A 20,164-nucleotide genomic window follows, 5' to 3' on the forward strand; every position below is an offset into this window, starting at 1 on the left:
TGCACACCCAAGTTATGATTGGAGGGGGGGTGGCCCGATGATTGAAAAGACAACCCATTGAATGGACCAGCATATGCTGTTCTATTGCGAGCTGGGAAGGGGAGTCTGAGGCCCTTTCCCCCCTCTATGAATATTTTTTGAGATATTTCACAGATAGCATACATTGTATGTTTTTGAAGTATTTATAAAGTTGATTTAAAATTTTGGAAAGCTCATATACCTGCCCCACTTTTTGATAGTTCATCTTCTGATGACAGTTTTTTTTATTGTTTTTCTGTGAGTGGTTAACAGCTCTGGAGAGTAAGCTTGACTATAACTCTTATATGTTTGAGAACTTTTTTTGTTTTACAGAGTTTCCTTCTCTCTATTGTTCTGTCTTGTTCTATTTTATTTTGTAAACTGCTTTGACAAAGATTTAGATCAGTGGTTCCCAACCCTGTCCTGGAGGACCACCAGCCAGTCAGGTTTTTGAGATAACCCTAATGAATATGCATAAGAAAGATTTGCATATAATGGAGGTGACAGGCATGCAAATCTGCACCATGCATATTCATTAGGGTTATCCTGAAAACCTGACTTGCTGCTGGTCCTCCAGGACAGGATTGGGAACCACTGATGTAGATAACAGATGCCGGTATCCTCTTTTTCTTGACTGTTAATTTCTCATTATTACTTAACTCTCCACCCTCCACTGATCTGAAAGCTATGGTATCTCTTGGAATGTTTTATTTGCTTCAATGTCTCCATTATTTGTATTTATCATAACATTTGGGATTGTTTTCTAAAGGAATAATTAGATTTTGTATATTACAGCTTTATACTTCTTTGGACTGCTGACTTACTTTTTTTAAAATATGAATATACGTCAGTTCTAGAAATTGGTATCCAGGAATGATGACATGATTGTGGCTTTAAAAGAAAACCAAAACACCAGGATCTCAAGCCCAATTCCCAGACAGCTTACAGTATATGAAAAACTAGATTGTGCAGAAAAGCTGACTTTTTATCAGAACTTTCAGTTAAATGCACAAATCTCTTACAGCCATCTGCCTCCAGAAACAATTAATTGGTTCCAAATTCATCTGCTATGATAACACAAAAGGGATCAGGTTGCACTTATGTTTGTTCTGGTTTCTAAATCCAGAAGACAAAAATCAGATCACTTTTGCAAGACCAATGTGCTCTCACATTGTCGTCAGCATTTCAAAACGATTACATGCTTCAAAGGACATGTCCTTAACCTGACCTAATTTACTCACAGCTCATGAAAAGGCTCCAATTCTTTCCCATAAGAATTTCATTAACATTGAGGACTTACAAAGGAAGTTTCACAAAATTTCTCATGTCATAGGCTTACCTTTTTCAGGCTGCCCAAATTTGGAAGTTTTTTGGTTTGTGCAGTGATTCAGATATAAGACAAAAAAAATCCTATAGAATTTCCATGGTTAAAAATTTATTTCCTGACTCCAAGAGAGCAATCACAGGAAATCCTTAGATCCAAGGTCTTACCAATTAGAGCTTCAACAAATCTGGACAGCTTTTTGTAGCATAAGCCTCAAACTGCGGCTAACTATTTTAAAGTACTTACTAATACAGCTCATACAGTCCTGGATGCCAATAAGACCCATATAATTCACTTCAATCACAGCCAAGAAGGACAGGCAAGGATCTCTGCAAGAAAACAGCCTGCACCTAGATATTCTTCTGGGCCAAAACTATGGCCACTCAAAAGACCATTTTCAATAACAAATCTTTCACCGAAGAATGCTTGAAAGGCTGAAAGGGTGGTTTGGAAAGAGCCCTCAGAGCCAAACTGACATCTAAAAGGGGAACTACAACTTACAATCGGGGTCAAACTTAGCTAAACTGCTCGCAAATAGACAGCCTGCATTTGGCTGTGCACCCAGAGAGGACAATGCCACCTAATTTTTACAGAATTAAGTGCTAGGCTTTGGTTAGGACACAGTCACAAAATGGCCAGGATTGATGGCAGATTCACATGCTTTGGAAGAAGTGGATGTATGCCAGAGACATGGAAGATCTATGAGCCTGCAGCAAGGTCATTGCACCAGAGGGATGGTAGACTCTGCACTTCAGGCACTGGCTCTCAAGGGCTAAGATATACCCAAAAGGGATCTGGATCCTCCATGAGGACTGGCCTTGTCAGAGGAATCTTGGTTCCCTTGAAATTAGAACTGGGTACTCTGCTACTTGCCAAATGCGATGGGCATATTATGGCTGATGGTGCAGGGAATACACAGAGGAGCTCTATCTTTGGCCAGGGGTGGAAAAGGACAATCATCTTTGCCAAACCCTGCTCGTTCTTATAGCTGAAAAAATGCTGACATTTTGCATTCTGGATGGATGCCATTATTCTCTAGTAAGAGAGTGAAATGCTGGCATAGAGGGGTGGTTCTCCCTCAGACAATTGCCCCATGAATGTAGACCCTTGATAAAGCCATAAAACCAGGCGAAAAGGGTCCCGTCGGGGATGGGGGTTGAGTGAACATACTTGTCATTATTCAGACGCAGGCAAATGCAGATCAAGATAAGTCCCTGCAAGCACTTTAATGAATGTTTGATAAGTTATTTATTCATAAAGTTATTTATAAAATTGAAACTAACAACAAAAAAAAAAGTTTCAAACTAACAAAAAAAGTTTCAAGTTAAAAATAGAGAATTACCTGGAGGTTTTTTGGTCAATGATAAGAAACCGTAACTCCATACGTATGAGAACGATTATTATCCCTTGTGGATGGTTCACGGGGTTACACAGACCTTTTTCCTCCATGTTAATAATCTATCTTTGGCTTTAATGAGAGATTTTGGATTTGGTTACAAAACAAGAAATATCCCAGTGATTTACCCTGATCTGAAAGTCTGAGGGACAATTCCCAGTCTCCCAGATCCAGGAGTGCCTGCTAAAATCATCTGCTTGAACACTGTTGGCTTAGCCACCAAGATCACTACCAGATGGCATTTCACCCAAGAACAAATCGAACCATCCCCAAAACCACCTCTGCACTCCTGGTCCTGCCTTGTTTAGTGAGGTATACCAAACACTCACGCTGAGTTACAGATTCCAACAGTGAAGCAATTGTGATTGACTGTTTCTAGAGTTAGCATGTTTTCTTGTGTGGGCCTTCAGGAGTAGAATAAGCTCCCAGAGTACATACGACAGCAAACAAATTTGTGTAGTTTTAAGAGAATGTGGAAAAAAAACCATCTTCTGTAGGATGAAATATGGGACCGAAACTGAAAAGTGTTGAAGGGAGGTACTGGTAGCCTCTTTGTGATTTTCATGAAGTTTTATATTATTGGTATGCTTTATGGTGTTTGATATTATTGTAATGCATGTGATTTTGATTATGTTTGTACTTTACTGTGACCCACCTTAGGAAAGGCAGGATATAAAAAATAAACTAAACCATCACACTGTCTTACAGCACCCTGTCTTCTTTGCAGGAGGGGCTGAAAGAGTTCCAGCGCCAAGCAAATGGTTGGTCTTCAAAGAAATTATATTTCCAGGTAGCCTCCTATGCAGTCAGATATGATTTTTTTTTGGGGGGGGTCACTGCTTGCCCTAGAACAGGGATGGGCAACTGCGGACCTCGAGGGCCAGAATCCAATCGAGCTTTCAGGACTTCCCCAATGAATATGCATTGAAAGCAGTGCATGCAAATAGATCTCATGCATATTCATTGGGGAAATCCTGAAAACCCGACTGGATTCCGGCCTTTTGAGGACCAGAGTTGCCCACGTCTGCCCTAGAATCAGTAGCATGGAATGTTGCTTTTTGGGTTTCTGCAAGGTACATGTAACCATTGTGGAAACAGGATACTGGGCTAGACAGACCATTGCTGTGACCCATTATGGACAATCTATGCTCTTATGAGACCAATGATATTCCACGCAACCTCCTGTGGAGACCAATGTTCTTGTACCACATGATCCAGACAATGGACACTCTAGAACAGTGTTTCTCAACTAGGCCCCTTGCCAGTCAAGTTTTCAAGATATCCACCATGAATATGCATGAAAGACATTTGCATATAATGGAGGCAGTGTACGCAAATCAAGTTTATGCAAATTCAATATGGATATCCTGAAAACCTGACTGGCAAGGGGGTACTCCAGGACCAAGTTGAGAAACACTGCTCTAGAACACCAGACGTATCCACCAGCCAGACTGGGGGGGGGAGGGACCCCCTGGCGGAGATGGTCTGGAGACCACGCCAGACATAGCTTCAAGCTCCTGCTGGCCTAGTAGCTGAATCGCAAATGTTGTGCTGGTCTTCTGAGTCACAACCAAGAGCATCCACTGAAAAGGTCTTTATATGGGATCTTACCCTGGTCACTACATGGGGCATCACTGCCATGGAGCCCAGGAGCTGCAGACAGTCCTAAACCCAGGGCACCTGCTACACATAGAATGACCTTTTCTGCACTCAAAGCTTAAGTTATACGTTCCTGGGTTAGAAACACCATACTACAATTGGTGTCAAAAAGAACTTCGAGATATTTTGATACTTTTGGCATAATTCACTACCCAGCCCAGATGCACAAGCAGAGAGACCATCTAGAGGTCACCAAGCTGAATTGCAACTCACAAATGATTTGAATCAACCAACTGTTCCAAGTACTTGGAGACAGACTGTGAAGGAAAAGGGGACCTGCTGACAAATATCAGAATATATACCACTAGAGGTAAGAGAGAGGCCTCCTAGAATGGCAAACTGGCCACTGCTGTGTCTAAAGCAGGGACAAGAGTGAATGCCATATGGACAGGTACTGCAGGCCCATACACTTAAAAAAAAAAAAGTGTGGTACATGTCAGAATTACATTACTGTGTGCTGTGTCCTGAGTGCAAGCAAAGGATTCTGGGATATTACATTAAACAAATTTGATTCTGGGAAAGTCTGCAGATAGACTGAATGGCTCCTGCCATTCAGTCTAACAAAAGATATTAGAATGCCACTAAATGACTCCTAAAATATCAGTACTTGAGATTAACAAAGAACCCTTTGCATAGTACTAGGTAATACAATGCAAAACCCAGTAATTTCATCAGACGTGATAAAGACAGGTGCCTCTTATCAATTGAGAGCTATTGTTTCAAACAGATACCAAATTGTGATAAGAGGAAAATAATGGAAGACACTATTTTTAGTACAAACTTATAAAAAGAGGCTAAAACCTTTCACCTAGATTTCTCAGCCTCCTCTCTTCCCCCTTCAGCCCCATCACACCCCCACATCTCACCTATTCATATAGATACATAGGACAACCATTCAAAGAAACTGTCTTTTCTCTCTCATTCACCAAAAGAAGCAGTTCTGTAGCTCATCCCTCTAAGCATTGTATCTTTGTAATATTAAGCTTATTTTTATACAAAATATACTTTGTACGCACCACCTGGCTGTTTAATAATTCTACTTCCCGCTGCCTCTCTGAGGACTGAATCCAGAACCAAAAAATAGAATAGAAAATACAAAAACACAAAAACATTACAAAATTGAGCTGTGTTTGCTTTTAATTTAAAATTTGGAGGAAGGCAACGCACTCCAAATACATTTTCAGAGCAGCCCCTAAGCTTGGGAAAAATTGGCTAACAAATTTTAGGGCTGCCCTCTTTGGGCTCTCTCTACAAAGTGGTACTACCAACTAGCGTGTGCTGAATGTAAAGAAACCCAGGGAATTGAATGGGCTTCTTCACATTCAGCGGGCTAATTGATAGAACTGCTTTGTAAAAGTAACCCTTACTCTTTTTCGTTGGGGTTGAAAACTTGGCCATTTCATCAATTTGTTGGAACTAGATAGGTTCGCTTAGCTATTTATTCTTTTGTTGTCGTAATTTTTTCTTTTTTTTTTAAATTCTTTATTCATTTTCAAATTTACAATAAGTGTAAGAATATATCCAAACAAATTAACAATAAATATAACACTTATTAATCATCAATGGTACAAATAATATGCTCTTATCTCCCCCCCTTCCCACCCTTTCTTATCATATAATCAATACCTTATACAATATGTAACAATAAATTTACCCTCCCCTCCCCCCCTCACAATCAAACTTGTAAATTTAAGGGAAAAAAAATAAAATAAAATGTCATCTAATCGGTACAATACTTTGTAAATGGCTCCTACACATCCTGAAAAAACCGCGCTGTATTGCAATAAATCTTTTCATTTTATAAACATGACATAAGGAATTCCACCAGATATTATAATTTAATCTATTCCAATTTCCTGGAGACTCAGGGCGGTCGCTGTTTTTGCCTTTGTGAGCTAGTGTATTCAGCCGAGTGAGTACTATGACACAGAGGGAGGTGTTTTACTCCATGCCTTTACTAACTTTGGTGCTGTTCTTTTCATGCAGGAGTCCACCGCCCTGATGCAGCTGTTGTAGCGAAATGTCGCATAAGAATTGTATCACATTTAAGTTGGGATTGGGCTAGTGTATAGGACCCAATACATTCCCTGGCGCAAAATATAGGCTTGATGATACCTATAAAAATTGGGAAAATTTACCCCTCCCTCTGAAATTGGCCTTTGTAAAGATACCAAGGCTACTCTGGGAGTTTTACCCAGCCAAATAAATTTTATGAGAATACTATTTAATTTTTTATAAAAGGACCCTTGAAAATAAACCGGCAACATACCCATCTGATAACAAACCGCAGGCAAGATCATCATCTTAATAGTTTGGACTCTCCCCCACCATGAAAGATGTAAAGGATTCCATTGCTCACACATTTCTGTGACCTTCTGTAATAACGATTTTTCATTTATTTTTATTGTTTCTTCCATTGTATTTTTAATCCAAATGCCTAAATATTTTATTCCATCTTCCCTCCATAGAAAGGGAAATGAATCAAACAAACCTTTTGTACAATGGACATTGAGTGAAAGAATTTCAGTTTTACTCCAATTTATCTTGTAACCTGAAAATTTTCCAAATTTCTCAATCATTTCAAGTAAGCAAGGAATGGTCGTCTCAGGATTTCTCAAATAGAGCAATATATCATCTGTGTAAGATGAGACCTTATATTCCCGATCTCTACGAGGAATACCCTGAATCTCATCTGCTTGCTGAATAGCTAGTAACAGGGGTTCCAATACAATATCAAAAAGCAGAGGAGATAAAGGACAGCCTTGTCTAACCCCCCGCTGCAACCTAAAGCCATCTGAGAAATTATTATTAATATACAATGTTTGAACCATTTGTATAAATCCTGAACCAATATCAAACCATTTCAACGCTTGATACATGAAGGTCCATTCAACACGATCAAAGGCCTTCTCTGCATCAAGGGATACAGAAAAAGCCGGATCATTTCATAATTTTTGACATTACTATTTGTATTTATCAATAGAAATAAAAACAAAGCATAAAATCTGTTTTAAAATATATCATCCAGGAGCAAATCATATTATCTTGTGGGTTTTATTTGTTCTGATCTGCTTTGAGTGTAATATAAACATAAAATGCCCAATTAAAACAAAACAGAGAAAAATAATTTTTCTATCTACAACTTCCAATTTTACCTGTATTGTCTTTGCCAACAAGGCCTGTGGGGAAGTCAACAGTCGGGGATCCGACACTGTCCTTTTTTGTTGCATCAAGATTATTGCAGTACTCCCATCTTTTCTGTTGCAACTCCTGCAGCCAGAACATCATAGCCTGACGATTACGAGCCTGTAAAATTAATCAAAGTTTTAAAAAGTGTGCTGAGTGATACTGGAAAACCTCCACTTCCTTATTAACTTGATAGACCAGTTCAGACCTCAACAGATGTAGGCAGAGATTTTTAAGATTCTGATATCACTATCCAAACAACAGATGGTACAGCCAGAACAATCCAGTACTTTTCTGCCTCTAACAGATGGTGCAAGTGAGCTAATGCAACATTTTCTCTCTTGTTTTTTCCTCAAACTTTGGACCCATACTCCCTCTGAGCTTCAGTCTATGGTCCTATCTGAAGTCTCACCTGGGGTCTCCTTCTTAAGATCTAAACAAGTGGTTCTTAAACCTGTTCAGAGGGCCCCCAGCCAATCGGATTTTCAAGATATCCCTAGTGAAAATGCATGAGCGAAATTTGCCTATAAAGTAGGCAGTAGGCATACAAATTTTTCATTCATATTCATTAGGGATATCTTGAAAACCCAACTGGCTTGAGGTCTCCAGGACAGGTTTAAGAACCAGTGATCTAAATCAGTGTTCTTCAACCTTTTGACACCTATGGACCGGCGGAAATAAAATAATTATTTTGTGGACCAGTGGTTGAAGAACACTGGGCTAAGTCGTGGGCCAGACCCCGCCCATCTCCACCCAATCTCCGCCCCAGACCCCGCCCCATAATAGTACTAATTGTAACACTATTTTTTCCATTCAGTTTTCATATATGCACACACACACACACACAATATAATCTTAACAATGCATTATGGTTAACCACAAAATTAAACTACACAAAGCACACTGTATGCTTCTCAACATTCATTCCTACCGGAAAACAGATAAGCCCATGTAAACAAAAGACCAAAAGCTAAAAGTACTAATATATTCAAACTCTGCATGCAGTTCAACCCCAGAGAAAAAGAAACAAATGCATTCCTTTCTGAACAGTGCAAAATACAGATAGCAGATATAAATTCTCAAAATTGACACAATTCAATCAATAAATTTAAAACTAAAATCATTCCTTATACCTTTGTTGTTTCCCTCCCTCCATGCTATGCCGTACCTTCAGGCCTGCTATTTTAAGCCTCTCCCGTCGCTTTCTTCAGGCCAGCTCCCTCTTGCTCACTGACATAGTGCACAAAGCTGCGGGCAACGGCTCCTCATGTGTCCTGCGCCTCATCCAGAAACCTTCCCTTTGACAAGCGAGGTCAGAGAGAATGCTCTCAGTTCAGGTGGACACACGTAGGAGCACTGCCCTGCGGCTTTGTGCACTGCGGCAGTAAGAAGAGGGAGTCAGCCCGAAGATTATGCCACATCGATCGCACTGCGAACCAGCGGCTGAAGAACACTGTCTTGGGCCTGATGCATGTGCCAGCCCTGTGGACCAGCAGGAAATTACTGCGGACCAGCACCGGTCCACAGACCAGTGGTTGAAGAACACTGATCTAAATCGTAGCCAAACCACTGGATGGAGAAGAGGAATGTTAGTTCCTCCTCAATGGCCTAGAGTCTCAACCTACAGGTCCTTTGTTCTGTGTGCCAGGCTCCAACGGGCCCCAAAGGGCCAAGCAGTAAGGGCAAGAAACCCCTTCTTCCCCCATCCCACCTCACCTCTTGGAGTTCGGGGGGGAAAAAAAGCATTGGGGGTTGGTGATGTTTCTTCCTTAACAGGAAATATTAAAAATAGGCATGGCAGGCTGAGGCACAGCCATCTTGCCCAGTCTTGCACCTCCATGTCTATGAGGTAATCTATAAGGATCAATATATGTCAATACTATGTTCTAACAGCTAGAGGGAGGAATGGGTGTTCCAGAAATAAGATTGCACAATAAAGAGCTCCTTTCACAAGGCTCTAAGCCTACTTAGCAGCAGCAAATTCAAATAGTGAAAAAAGTACTTAAGAACAAAATTGCCACAATCAGGCTCCATCTTTAACCTAATTGGCAGATGGTGAAACAGCTACTTTACGTAACTTGATATTGAACGAGAGAAAGTGTCAAGTAAACAGGCATTTGGAGATGCAGATCTCCCGTAAGAGCCAAAGACGACGCATGTTGCTGCTGAGCCACAATGCCAAATAAAGGGCTACATCTGGAATGGCATTACATTTCCATGTCTCTCGTTTAAACAGGAGATTTTAATATGCCATACATGCAGAAGATATTCATTTACCAAGTGATGAGGGACTTCCTAACATTTATCAAAGATTTAGTGCAAGTGGTAACTATTGTGACACTCTTAGCTAGCCATATTTTTCCTCCGATAAGTCTTGTCACTTTAAAGTGGACCGATCATTAATTGGTCACTTTTTCATTTGGATGTACTGCTTTGACTAAGCTTTCATCACAAAATATTAGGCAATCCAGAGATTTCTGTGGCTTCAGATAGCCATACATTTTGCCACTTCACTTATCCTTAGACAACTGTGCTTTCCTTACCTTCAGAGTCTCAAAATTACTTTATGGAGCCTAAGAGGTACTTTGTCGAAAGCTTTCTGAAAATCTAGATACACTATGGGCTCCTTTTACAAAGATGCATTAGGGCCTTAACGCGCGGAATAGCATGCGCTAAATTGTCACGCGTGCTACACCGTAACGTCAGCATTGAGCTGGCGTTAGTTCTAGAAGCGTATCGTGAGTTTAGCGTGCACTAAAATCCTGCGTGCGCTAAAAATGCTAGCGCACCTTAGTAAAAGGAGCCTTATGTCAACTGGCTCTACTTTATCCACATGTTTATTCACACTTGCAAAGAAATGCAGCAAATTCGTGAGGAATGACCTTCCTTGGCTGAACCCAAGCTGACTCTGCCCATTAAACTATGCAGGGCTACATGATCCATAATTTTATTTTTTATAATTTTACTACTTTTCCTGGCACTGAAGTCAGGCTCAACGTCTTAATTTCCCAGATCATCTTTGGAAACCTTTTAAAAAATTGGTGTAATGTTAGCTACCCTCCAATCTTCAGGTACCACAGATGATTTTAGTGATAAGTTACAGATCACTAATTTCATGTTTGAGTTCTTTCAGTAACCTGGGATGTATACCATCCAGTCCAGGTGATTTATCACTCTATAACTTGTTGATTTTTTTTCAATGCATCTTCGAAGTTCACCAAGATTTCTTTCAGTTCCTCTGCACCATCATCCTTGATCTCTGAACTACTGCCATGCTATAGAAGCTACCTCTGAAGGTACAGCAATGGTGATAGGTACCGACACACTGAACCTGTAGGATAGAGAAAGAGGGAGCAATTTTGGACAATGGAGATGAAAGGGAAGGAGTGAGAGTGATGGAGCGGAGACTTGACTTATACACAGCTGACAGAATTTCTGACCATTTTTAAGTCTAAAGCTCCCCTTGACTTATGCATGTAATCAACTTGTAGTCATAGTGTATATGGTACTTTGCTGTGTCTGTATGTTCCAAAAATAATATTCTTGTTTGAAGTCCTATTTATGCTAAATTGTCACCTGAGGTCACCTTAACTGTTTTTCTTGTCTTTCTATCTGGGAGGGTAGCATCTCCTGTTTTCTTGTGAAATTTTCAGGAATGTCATGAGGATCTAATCATATGTGCAGAATGAAACCACATGCATGCTCATGTTCCAGAAAATTAGAGCTGCTTAGTTGTGGGTAGAAATGCACATATTTTTTTTTTCTCTCTCTCAAGAGATTTCACAATAGCTTCCTCAAAGAAAACATTCACACACTCAGGAAAACTTTTCACCACTGTCCTCATTACACCAGACTTTCCTTTAGACCACATGCCCACTTTAGTCACAGATACACATCAGCAGGGGTGTGTATGAGCACACCACTGGCCCCAACAGATACCACTTTCTAGGAACTCAAGCGCAGATTTAGGTAGGAGATAAAATGATTTATCCTATTCTGAAAAACGTCACTATGCAAAGTTTGTGAGTTGTACTTGCCAAAATGCAGAAGCCATCAAGCATTCTCCTACCTAGCTTATTTAGCATTGCTTCTGCTATGCTGCCACATGGCATTGCCACTTGGTTCCAGAATACCCAGGGAATTTTCTCAAAAGTGGGTCATGTTTCAGCTCTGTCTAATTCAAGGGAGAAATACAAAACCATGCAGCCATCCTAACACACTCTGCCTCCAAAAGATACAAAATGATTGCAGTGCTTTAATCACATGAAAAGCATTGGATTCTTTGTGCTTATAAATTTCAGCAAGGGAATAACATGCATCTTATAGACTTTGCATATCAAGTTTAAGTGCAAAACTGATTTATGATGGAGTGAAGAATCCAATATTTCATACCATGAGAGGGAAGAAAATAGATTTACTAAATATTTTTGGCAAATTTAAAAAAAAATTTTTAATCTGCATTATTTATAGAAAAAAAAGTTTTAAAACCATCCTTGGGCACAATTACATCCACTATGATAAGTGCAGAAATGAACTTTACTTACTTTTTTTGTTATTATTGCTCTCTAATTTTTTAGGCTACTTGTATTTCATAAGGGACGTATGCTACCTACCGTAATTTTTGCTCCATAAGACGCACTTTATTTCCACCCAAAAGTGGGTGGAAATGTCAGTGTGTCTTATGAAGCAAAGGTACAAATTTTGTTACCCTGCCACACCACCTTTTAAAGCCCACTGTCCGCTGCTGCCGCCACCGCACCACGTTTTTTTTAAAAAAAACACCACCACCCCGCCCGTCCGTAATAATTGTCCCCCCTCGTCGTCAACCTCCCTTTTGGCGCAGAGATCAGCAGTGCGGATCCCCACCTTTGACTAGGAAGAGGAAGTCTACACACAGGGCTTAAGAGCCAAGCCCCAGGAGGAGGAGTCCGGCGCACAAAGGGAAGATGGCCATCGCCCCAGGAGCCCTCGGTTCTGCTTACGTGTGAGGGCCGCCTCTCTGATCCGCTTCCGCTCCTGACTTCCCTCACAGCCCAGGAAAACATGCGGCAGAGCAGGAAGCGCCGCCGCCGCTGCACAACATCAGCTGCTGCGTACCCTTCCACTGACACATTTTCGCCCCCGCACCACCAGGACCAGGAGGCTCGAGACACGCGGAGAAACGTTGATATCTCACATTCGGAAAGGCCGCACGCATTCACCTGGAGCCCGTCTAGGCCTCGCCATTTGCACCGGCTCTAGTACACAAAAAGCGGCTGCCCCTCCATGCAGAATCACCCTCAAAATGGCAACCATTTGCTTCACTACCTCCCGGAGAACCCCCTTCCTCACATCAGCTGCTCTTAGATTTACCCTTCTTCTCCACTGCCAATTCCAGGCTTTCTTCCTTTCATCCAGCTGCCCACTATGCCTGGAATAAATGACCCCCGTCAAGGCTGGGAAATTAGGAGCCCAGAAGAGTGAAGGCAGGGAGGGAGAGAAGCCGGCTGGAGCTGCTAGGCAGAATTTAAAAAGGTACTGGGGGGGGGGGGAAACTTGCCTGGGACAGGCTGGCTTGGGGCTGGCTGGCCTGGGGCTGGCTGGCTGGTTGGTTGGTTGGCTGGACTGGAGCTGGCTGGCTGGTTTGGGACAGGCTGGCTTGGGGCTGCCTATCATTAGACGTGCCCACCACCAGATGTGCTCTATACCCTGTCCACCACTAGACCACCAGAGGGGGTACAGGGCACACCATTTGATTCAGAATTTTTTTTTTTGGTTTTTCCTCCTCTAGAGTGTGTGTGGCTTATGGTCAGGTGCGTCTTATGGAGCAAAAATATTTTTGGTAATGGATGGTTTAAATCCCTTATATTCCAAAATGATAAAAAAAATTACAGCATTGTTTTCAAGTGCATATAGATTTTTCAAGGAAGACTTAATGACGACACACTACAGGCAGTACCATACTGCCATTTGCCCCCCCCCCCCCTCAATTAAGAAACTATTCAATTTAATGTTGAAGCTACAGGATGCAAATTCTTTACATTTACAGTATGTATCAGCTTCAACTCTAAGCCACCAACCTTTTTGTTGAATGTCAGTTTTGGTCCAGCCACTATTCTATGGGTTAGATTCTCAAAAATTTGCATTAAAATCCAAAGGGCCGCTGTCGCAGGCCTTATAGTTCTGATTTTTTAGATTGCAAACAATTTTTATTGACTGAAAAACAGGTGGAACCATAGGAAAATAGTAGCATACAAAAGACGACAAACAGAGGTGGGAGATCTGCTAAAACAAAGCATAACATTATAAAGTCATATATCATTTATATCACCCACTAACCCCCAGAAATCCCAGAACTCCTTTCCAATCCTCCCTCCCCCAAACATGGAGGGGGTTGCGAAGGTATCTCCTGGGTGTACGGGAGGTCGAGGACCCCCTGAGCACGAAAAGCACGAGAGGACCAGGCAAGCCAGTCCCAGGGAAAAAACATATGGTTCCCCCAGGGTTTGGACTCTGATGACCCCAGGTCACTCAGCAGGGCTGGGCACCCCCTCCAAAAGACAGACCCTCCCCCATCTTTCCCCCACCCCCCCAGAATAGTAGCGATTTTTTAAAAAGCGAGTCATTCTCCAAAAAGCATTCAAGCAAATGAGGTTGGCAGAGAGTGGTGAAGATTCGCATGTGCCCATCACTGGTGATAGTGAGGGCACATGCAAAGAACAAACACAACTCCCCTCCAAAAAACCCCAACAACAACAAATCAAGCCAATGAGTCAAGCAACCCTTCAACCGACAACGGGAGAGATGCCCACTCTCTCCCGCCGCCAAGCAACACATATCCCCAGCAGCGGGAGAGATGCCCACTTTAAGTTTCTAAGTTTATTAGTTTTTGATATCAAATATTGGCTAAATGTTTTACAATATTTTTTATAAAATAAACATCCCAAAATGCAGGGGAGAAGGCCCGCCATTTTGAAGAGGTGGGCCTGGTGGCCAGAGACAGTAGGCATCCCTCCAAGGGTGTGTTGATTGGTAGCAGGAGGGAGTGAGCATCTCTTCCTCTGCTGGGGGGATTGCTTGGCAGCAGGACTGAGTAGGTATCTCTCTCGCTCCAGTGTGTGTGTATGTGTATGGGGATTATTAGTGTCGGCTCAGTGGGCATCTCTCCTGCCGATCTTCAATTTGTTTTTTTTGGGTTTAAAAAAATTTTTTTAGGGGGGTCTGAGCTTTCCGACCTTACTTTCCTGTCAGTGCCTGAGCCAATTGGCGCTCAAGCACTGATCAGAAAGTAAGGCAACAACAGCTCAGACCTGTCGGTAAATTTTGGCTGCAAATGTGGTATAATGAGGTTAGAGAATTACTCGGAATGATCATTTTAATATTAATGACCTCATTGATCTACGTTTGCACGGCAGTATTGGTGACTGCTAGAAAACACGGAAAAGACCTCACTAAGCAGTTTTGATAATCCACCACTAAAATGCATGCACACTAAATCGGTGGGAACCGATTTAGTGAGCACGTTAAAGGCAGATTTTAGTTTTGAGAATCTGCCTCTCTGTGCTTGGAATGACACACAATCCCAACTACAGCAGCTAGCTCCAAGGAACAGCGCTTTCAACACATTACGTAAACCTAGTCGAACTCAGAACCATCAAAAGATACTTTGATTTTGTTTCTTTTAGAAATTTTGTCTGTTCTCGACTATTGTAATATTGTCTATCATGCATCATTTAAGAAAAATTTACAATGTATTTGACTAGTACAAAATACGGCAGTGCGCCTAATCTTTGGTCTGAAGAAATATGATCACATTAGCCCATTTTATCGGCAATTACATTGGTTGTCTCTTGAGGCACGTATTCTTTTAAAATTTGGTTGTCTTTGTTTTAAATCTCTTTTTGGTTTGGCTCTGGGATATCTAGCCTCTCAATTCAATTTTTATACCTCATTAAAAAAACACTCGTTATAAGTTAATTTTTTGTATCCTTCAGTTAAGAACCGTCGTTACAAGAAATTTTTGAATAGGACATTTGCCTTTCAACTAGGCAAACAACTCTTGGTTAAGCCCACTTATTTATCAAACAGATTCTTATAATGTTTTTAGAAAGTTTTTAAAAACACATTTGATAAGTTTGTTAAATAATTATGTATTTTTTAAAATCTTGTCATTCATTTTTATTAATTTGATGTACCTTTCACCGATTGTACAGTTCTTCTTTGTTGTTGACCGCCTGGAACTTCATGGATGGGCGGTATACAAGAATAAATTTATATTATAATTTATTACTAGACTAAAACATCTCCAACACTTCTCTGGTCTCGCTCATGAATAAGAGTTTAAAAAAAACCCCAAAAGTTAAAAAAAACAAAAACAAAACACGAGTATGATTACCTGGCACAGACTGCTGAACACACCTGTATAATTTTCTACTGGCAGTTTTATCCCACACTCCAACTCCAAGTTGATATGCCCTGGACAAATGCCTGTACGAATAGCAATGGCAACATGTCAATCAGGCAAAGCAACATGCTTAAAGAATGACAAAAGAAGTGTCTTTGTCTCTGCCAAGCATTTAGTAAGTTATAGCTATCAATGCTGTATGCTCAAACTCTGAAAACACTTCTGTCAACTTCAATGAGCTCCAATTCCACCAAACAGGTGCTTCTACGTGCTATCTTAACGCAGTGACTCTGAAACAGTATGACAAGAGTTCAGTTAAGGAATGCAGCGTCGTGACTCTCACTACGAGTTCTTCACAGATGAAGGGCAGGCCCAGGCTTCAGGGTGGTTGGTTCCAGCAATAAAGCAGAGAAACAAACATGGAGTCCATGATCTTTTTTCTCAAGGTTGAAGCCTACAAGATCTGCCCATCATAAAATAACTTTCCAGCCACATATTCGAGAATTCCTTTACAGAAAAATCAAGCTTTGCAAACTGCATTCATTTGTTTCAACCAAAATGAAAGTTGGGGCCTGCAAAATTTAGCAGGACTAGTGCACACAAGATAGATGCAAGACTTGCTGATTTGTGGATGTTCTCATTTACATTTAGCAATAGCTTTGTTAGGTGATCCCCTACAAAGTGTAGAAAGAATACCTAGGATAACCCATGTTATCCATTTGCCACCTTAGCAGTACCAAAAGAAATGGAGCTCAATGTACGCACTAGTGTGCTAGCATGTGCAGAGTGCAAGCACAAGATTCTGGGATATTATACAATATTAAAACTCTGGGAATATTAGTGAAGATAGGCTGAATAGGCAGACGCCAGTCAGTCTAACAAAAGTCCTCTTGCCCAATGTCTGTGAAAGCAGACTAAATAACCCCTAAAAGACCAGTACTTAAGATTAACAAAAGACCTCTTGCCTAGTACTTGGGAGTATCCTGCAAAGCCCTGGACTTTCAAAAGATATGATACAGTCAGGTGCTCCTTGTCAATTGAGGGTCATTGTTTCAAACAAATACCAAATTGTGGCATGGAGAGATATTGGAAAATGTGTTAAGACCAGTACTTAAGGCCAAAAGTCTTTTGGGCTTAGTGCTTGGACAAATAAAAGGAATACCGCCAGAGACGGGAAGATACTATTTTTAGAACAAACCCAAATCTATAAAAACAAGCTTCAAACCCCCTGCTCCCTCTTCTCTCTTCCTCTTTTAGCTCTCCACATCTATACACCATTTTCAGAAGGACAGCCATTTTCCTTATACACACACACAGAAGCAGCTTTTAATCTAACTTCTGCTCTATATTTATTATAAGTCTATTCTACAAACCTTCAAAACCTCTTATAAATCTATATATTGCTCTGAACTTCTGTTTATTCAAATGTTAAAAATGATTTTTTAAAAGATCTACGACTTCCACAGATTGATCCACATCGTTTTCAAGATTTAAATCAGTCAACTGAAGTTCAAGAAATTTTGACGGCTATCAAAAACTCGCCTCTTGTGATATCCCCAGGTTCGGATGGAATCCCTGCTGAATTTTATAAACATTTTGCTTCTTTTCTGTCATCTAAGATTCATAAATATTTCCAAGCCTTGCTTACTCTCTGGGCAGATTCCTAGAGGCTACCACTGTCATCACACCAAAGCCTGGCAGAGACCCTCAGCTAGTTCAAAACTATCACCCTATCTCACTTTTAAACATGGACTATAGACTTTATGCTAAAATACTTTGTTACAGATTAGAAAAGGCGATATCTCTCATTCAGAAAGATCAATTAAGATGCAGCCACCTGTACAAAAGACCTCTTCTTTGTACAAGCACATAGCTCTTAGAACTAACAGTCATAAAAGTATGCCATTTTGGTGCTGCAGGAAACGAAAGTTTAAGTTGCAATACTCAGAGCACATCTAGTCACTCAGTTTCATGAGGCTGTCCCAGAAAGTCTCGGTAGCCATTTTGAACATTTTTGGACTGGCGCTGTAGCGGTGTCAGGAGGCAGGAAAGAGTTGGGCTCTTTCCGGCTCCCGAAGATGACACTACACCACCAGGGATGAGAAGGTACCGCACAGGGACTGCAGGTCAGCATCGAGGGAGGGTGCCCTGGGTCCCCTCTGCCACAGTATTACCAAGGCAGGGTTCCCATGGCAAAACCATGGGATGGTCAACCATTACCAAAGTAATATTGGGCAATAATGGAGGACAGTCCCCGTTCCCGTGGTGACAGTTACCGTGTCACTCTTTAGTCCCTCATCCCCAATATTGCCAATGGTCTCCCGCCACTCTTCCTGCAGCTGCTGTACTATTTCTTTAGGCTCATGTAGCTTAGTATCGCCACCATTTCTACCTCCTGTGGTATGTAATAGGGAAAAATATTTTTAATTTTGTGAGGAGTGAGAACAGTGCTACTCTCCATTCTATCCATATCCTCAGTTCAATCCCTGACCATAGCCCTCTCAATATCAGAGCTGCCAAGAGACAGTTTTAACAGAGAAATTTTCTGTTCATGGCATTCCATCCTTCCATCTAATGAAATACCTCATTTACTCCCAGTGACTGCAAATTGGAAGAAAAGAGCAGATACCAGTAGCCACCCAAAACTTATCAACCCAATTTGTAATATCTCTCTCAGTCAGTGATTCTTGGGTTCGCTCAGTTGTGGGACGCAGCTGATTGAACCAGAAACACAAAAATCTAAAAATTATCTTACTGTTACTTGCTCTTATTTTTTTCTTCCTAGTCTTCTCCTGCCACTTCCAACACTCTCTTCACCCTTTAGTGTTTCTTCCAACCTGATCTTCTCTGCTCAGAAACTTTTTTTTCAGCCTTTCAGCCCCCTGCTCTTTGAATTCCACATATTTTCTCTCCCAGTCTTTATCTTTCTCTTTTTTCAAACCATCCGTTATCCACTTCTCTTTGTATCACAGCTTATATTCACTTCAGCTCTGTTCTCCCTTTCACAGTCCATATCTCTTCCCAGAGCCTCTCTTCCTCTCACAACCTATCAGTTCCTATGCTACTATTTCCATTGCCTGGTTCTCTATCAATTCCTCATTCCTTTCCCAGTGCCTCCCTCAGCACTTCTCCCTCTCTGTGGTAGGACCAAAGGCAGGAAGACTCTACTACTATTTCTATAGCGCTACTAGACATACAAAGTGTTGTACATCAAAACACAGAAGAGACAGTCCTTGCTCAAAAGAGCTTACAATCTAGTCAAGACAGACAAACTGGACAAGAAGGGGCATCAATATATTGTTCTCAGGTGGGGGAATTACAGAGTGAATGATAAGATAAGCCTCTGATCCTTCCCTGCTATTCGCCTTTGATTCCTGCTGAGTCCATTGCTCAGCCAGCTAATAGCTTGGAGGGGAGGGGGGAGAGAGAGGAGGGAGAGGGCAGGACAGTAGCTTAGGACACTGTTCTTCAACTGCCGGTCCGCAGAAAATTTCTGCCAGTCTGCGCAGGGCCGGCGAGATTGAGTCAGCAGTTAAATTTCCTGTCGACTGCGGTTCCTCCCGACTGCTGTTCCTACCGACTGCTGTTCCTACCAGCCTCGGGTGATCAAGACAGGCTGCTGACGTCGAGGCCTTCCCTCTGCGAGTCTTGCCTGTTCGGAAACAGGAAGTTGAAACAAAATAGGTGGGACTCAGAGAATGAAGGTCCCGACGTCGGCAGCCTGTCTTGATTGCTGCCCCTGCCAAGTTGCTGAAGAGGGCCATGGGGAAGGTGCAAGTGGAAGGGAGAGAGCTGCAGGTACAAGGGAGATGGTCAGCATGTGCGAGCAAGATCCTGGGGAGCCTTCGACAGTGGCTGTCTCCCCTCCCAGCAGCTCTCCTACTTGCCAGAGTAGTGATTCACCGGCAACTTCCTCTTTCCTCAGAGGCGGCAACTGACCCAAGGCTGCCTAAGTAAATCGCTGCTGCAGGCAAGTTCTGAGAGCTGATGGAAGGGGAGGAAGCCACTGTAGGAGGCTGAGAAGCTGCTGGATAAAGGGAGAGCTGCTACTGGACCTGGAGGGAGGTAGAAGGAGAGATGCTGCTGGGAGGGGGGGAGGGAAGGGATGGGAAGAGAGTTAATGTTGGATAGGGGGAGGAGGGAAGGGAGAAGGAAAAAAGGAAGGAAACAGCTGGCAGGGAGATTACAGGAGGGGAAA

The 20,164-nt window shown here is 41.8% G+C and overlaps 1 protein-coding gene across 1 annotated transcript in view; it reads right to left on the reverse strand.

The window, feature by feature from the left end:
* TBC1D2B (TBC1 domain family member 2B) overlaps positions 1 to 20,164 on the reverse strand; it is a 134,542-nt gene that overhangs the window by 87,065 nt on the left and 27,313 nt on the right. Inside the window, exon 2 of the mRNA XM_033920189.1 lies at positions 7,553 to 7,703. Coding sequence (XP_033776080.1) covers positions 7,553 to 7,703 — 151 coding nt within the window. The remainder of the gene's footprint in view (positions 1 to 7,552; positions 7,704 to 20,164) is intronic.

This window comes from Geotrypetes seraphini, chromosome 14 (genome assembly GCF_902459505.1).
Source record: "Geotrypetes seraphini chromosome 14, aGeoSer1.1, whole genome shotgun sequence".
NCBI classification, from domain to species: Eukaryota; Metazoa; Chordata; class Amphibia; order Gymnophiona; family Dermophiidae; genus Geotrypetes; species Geotrypetes seraphini.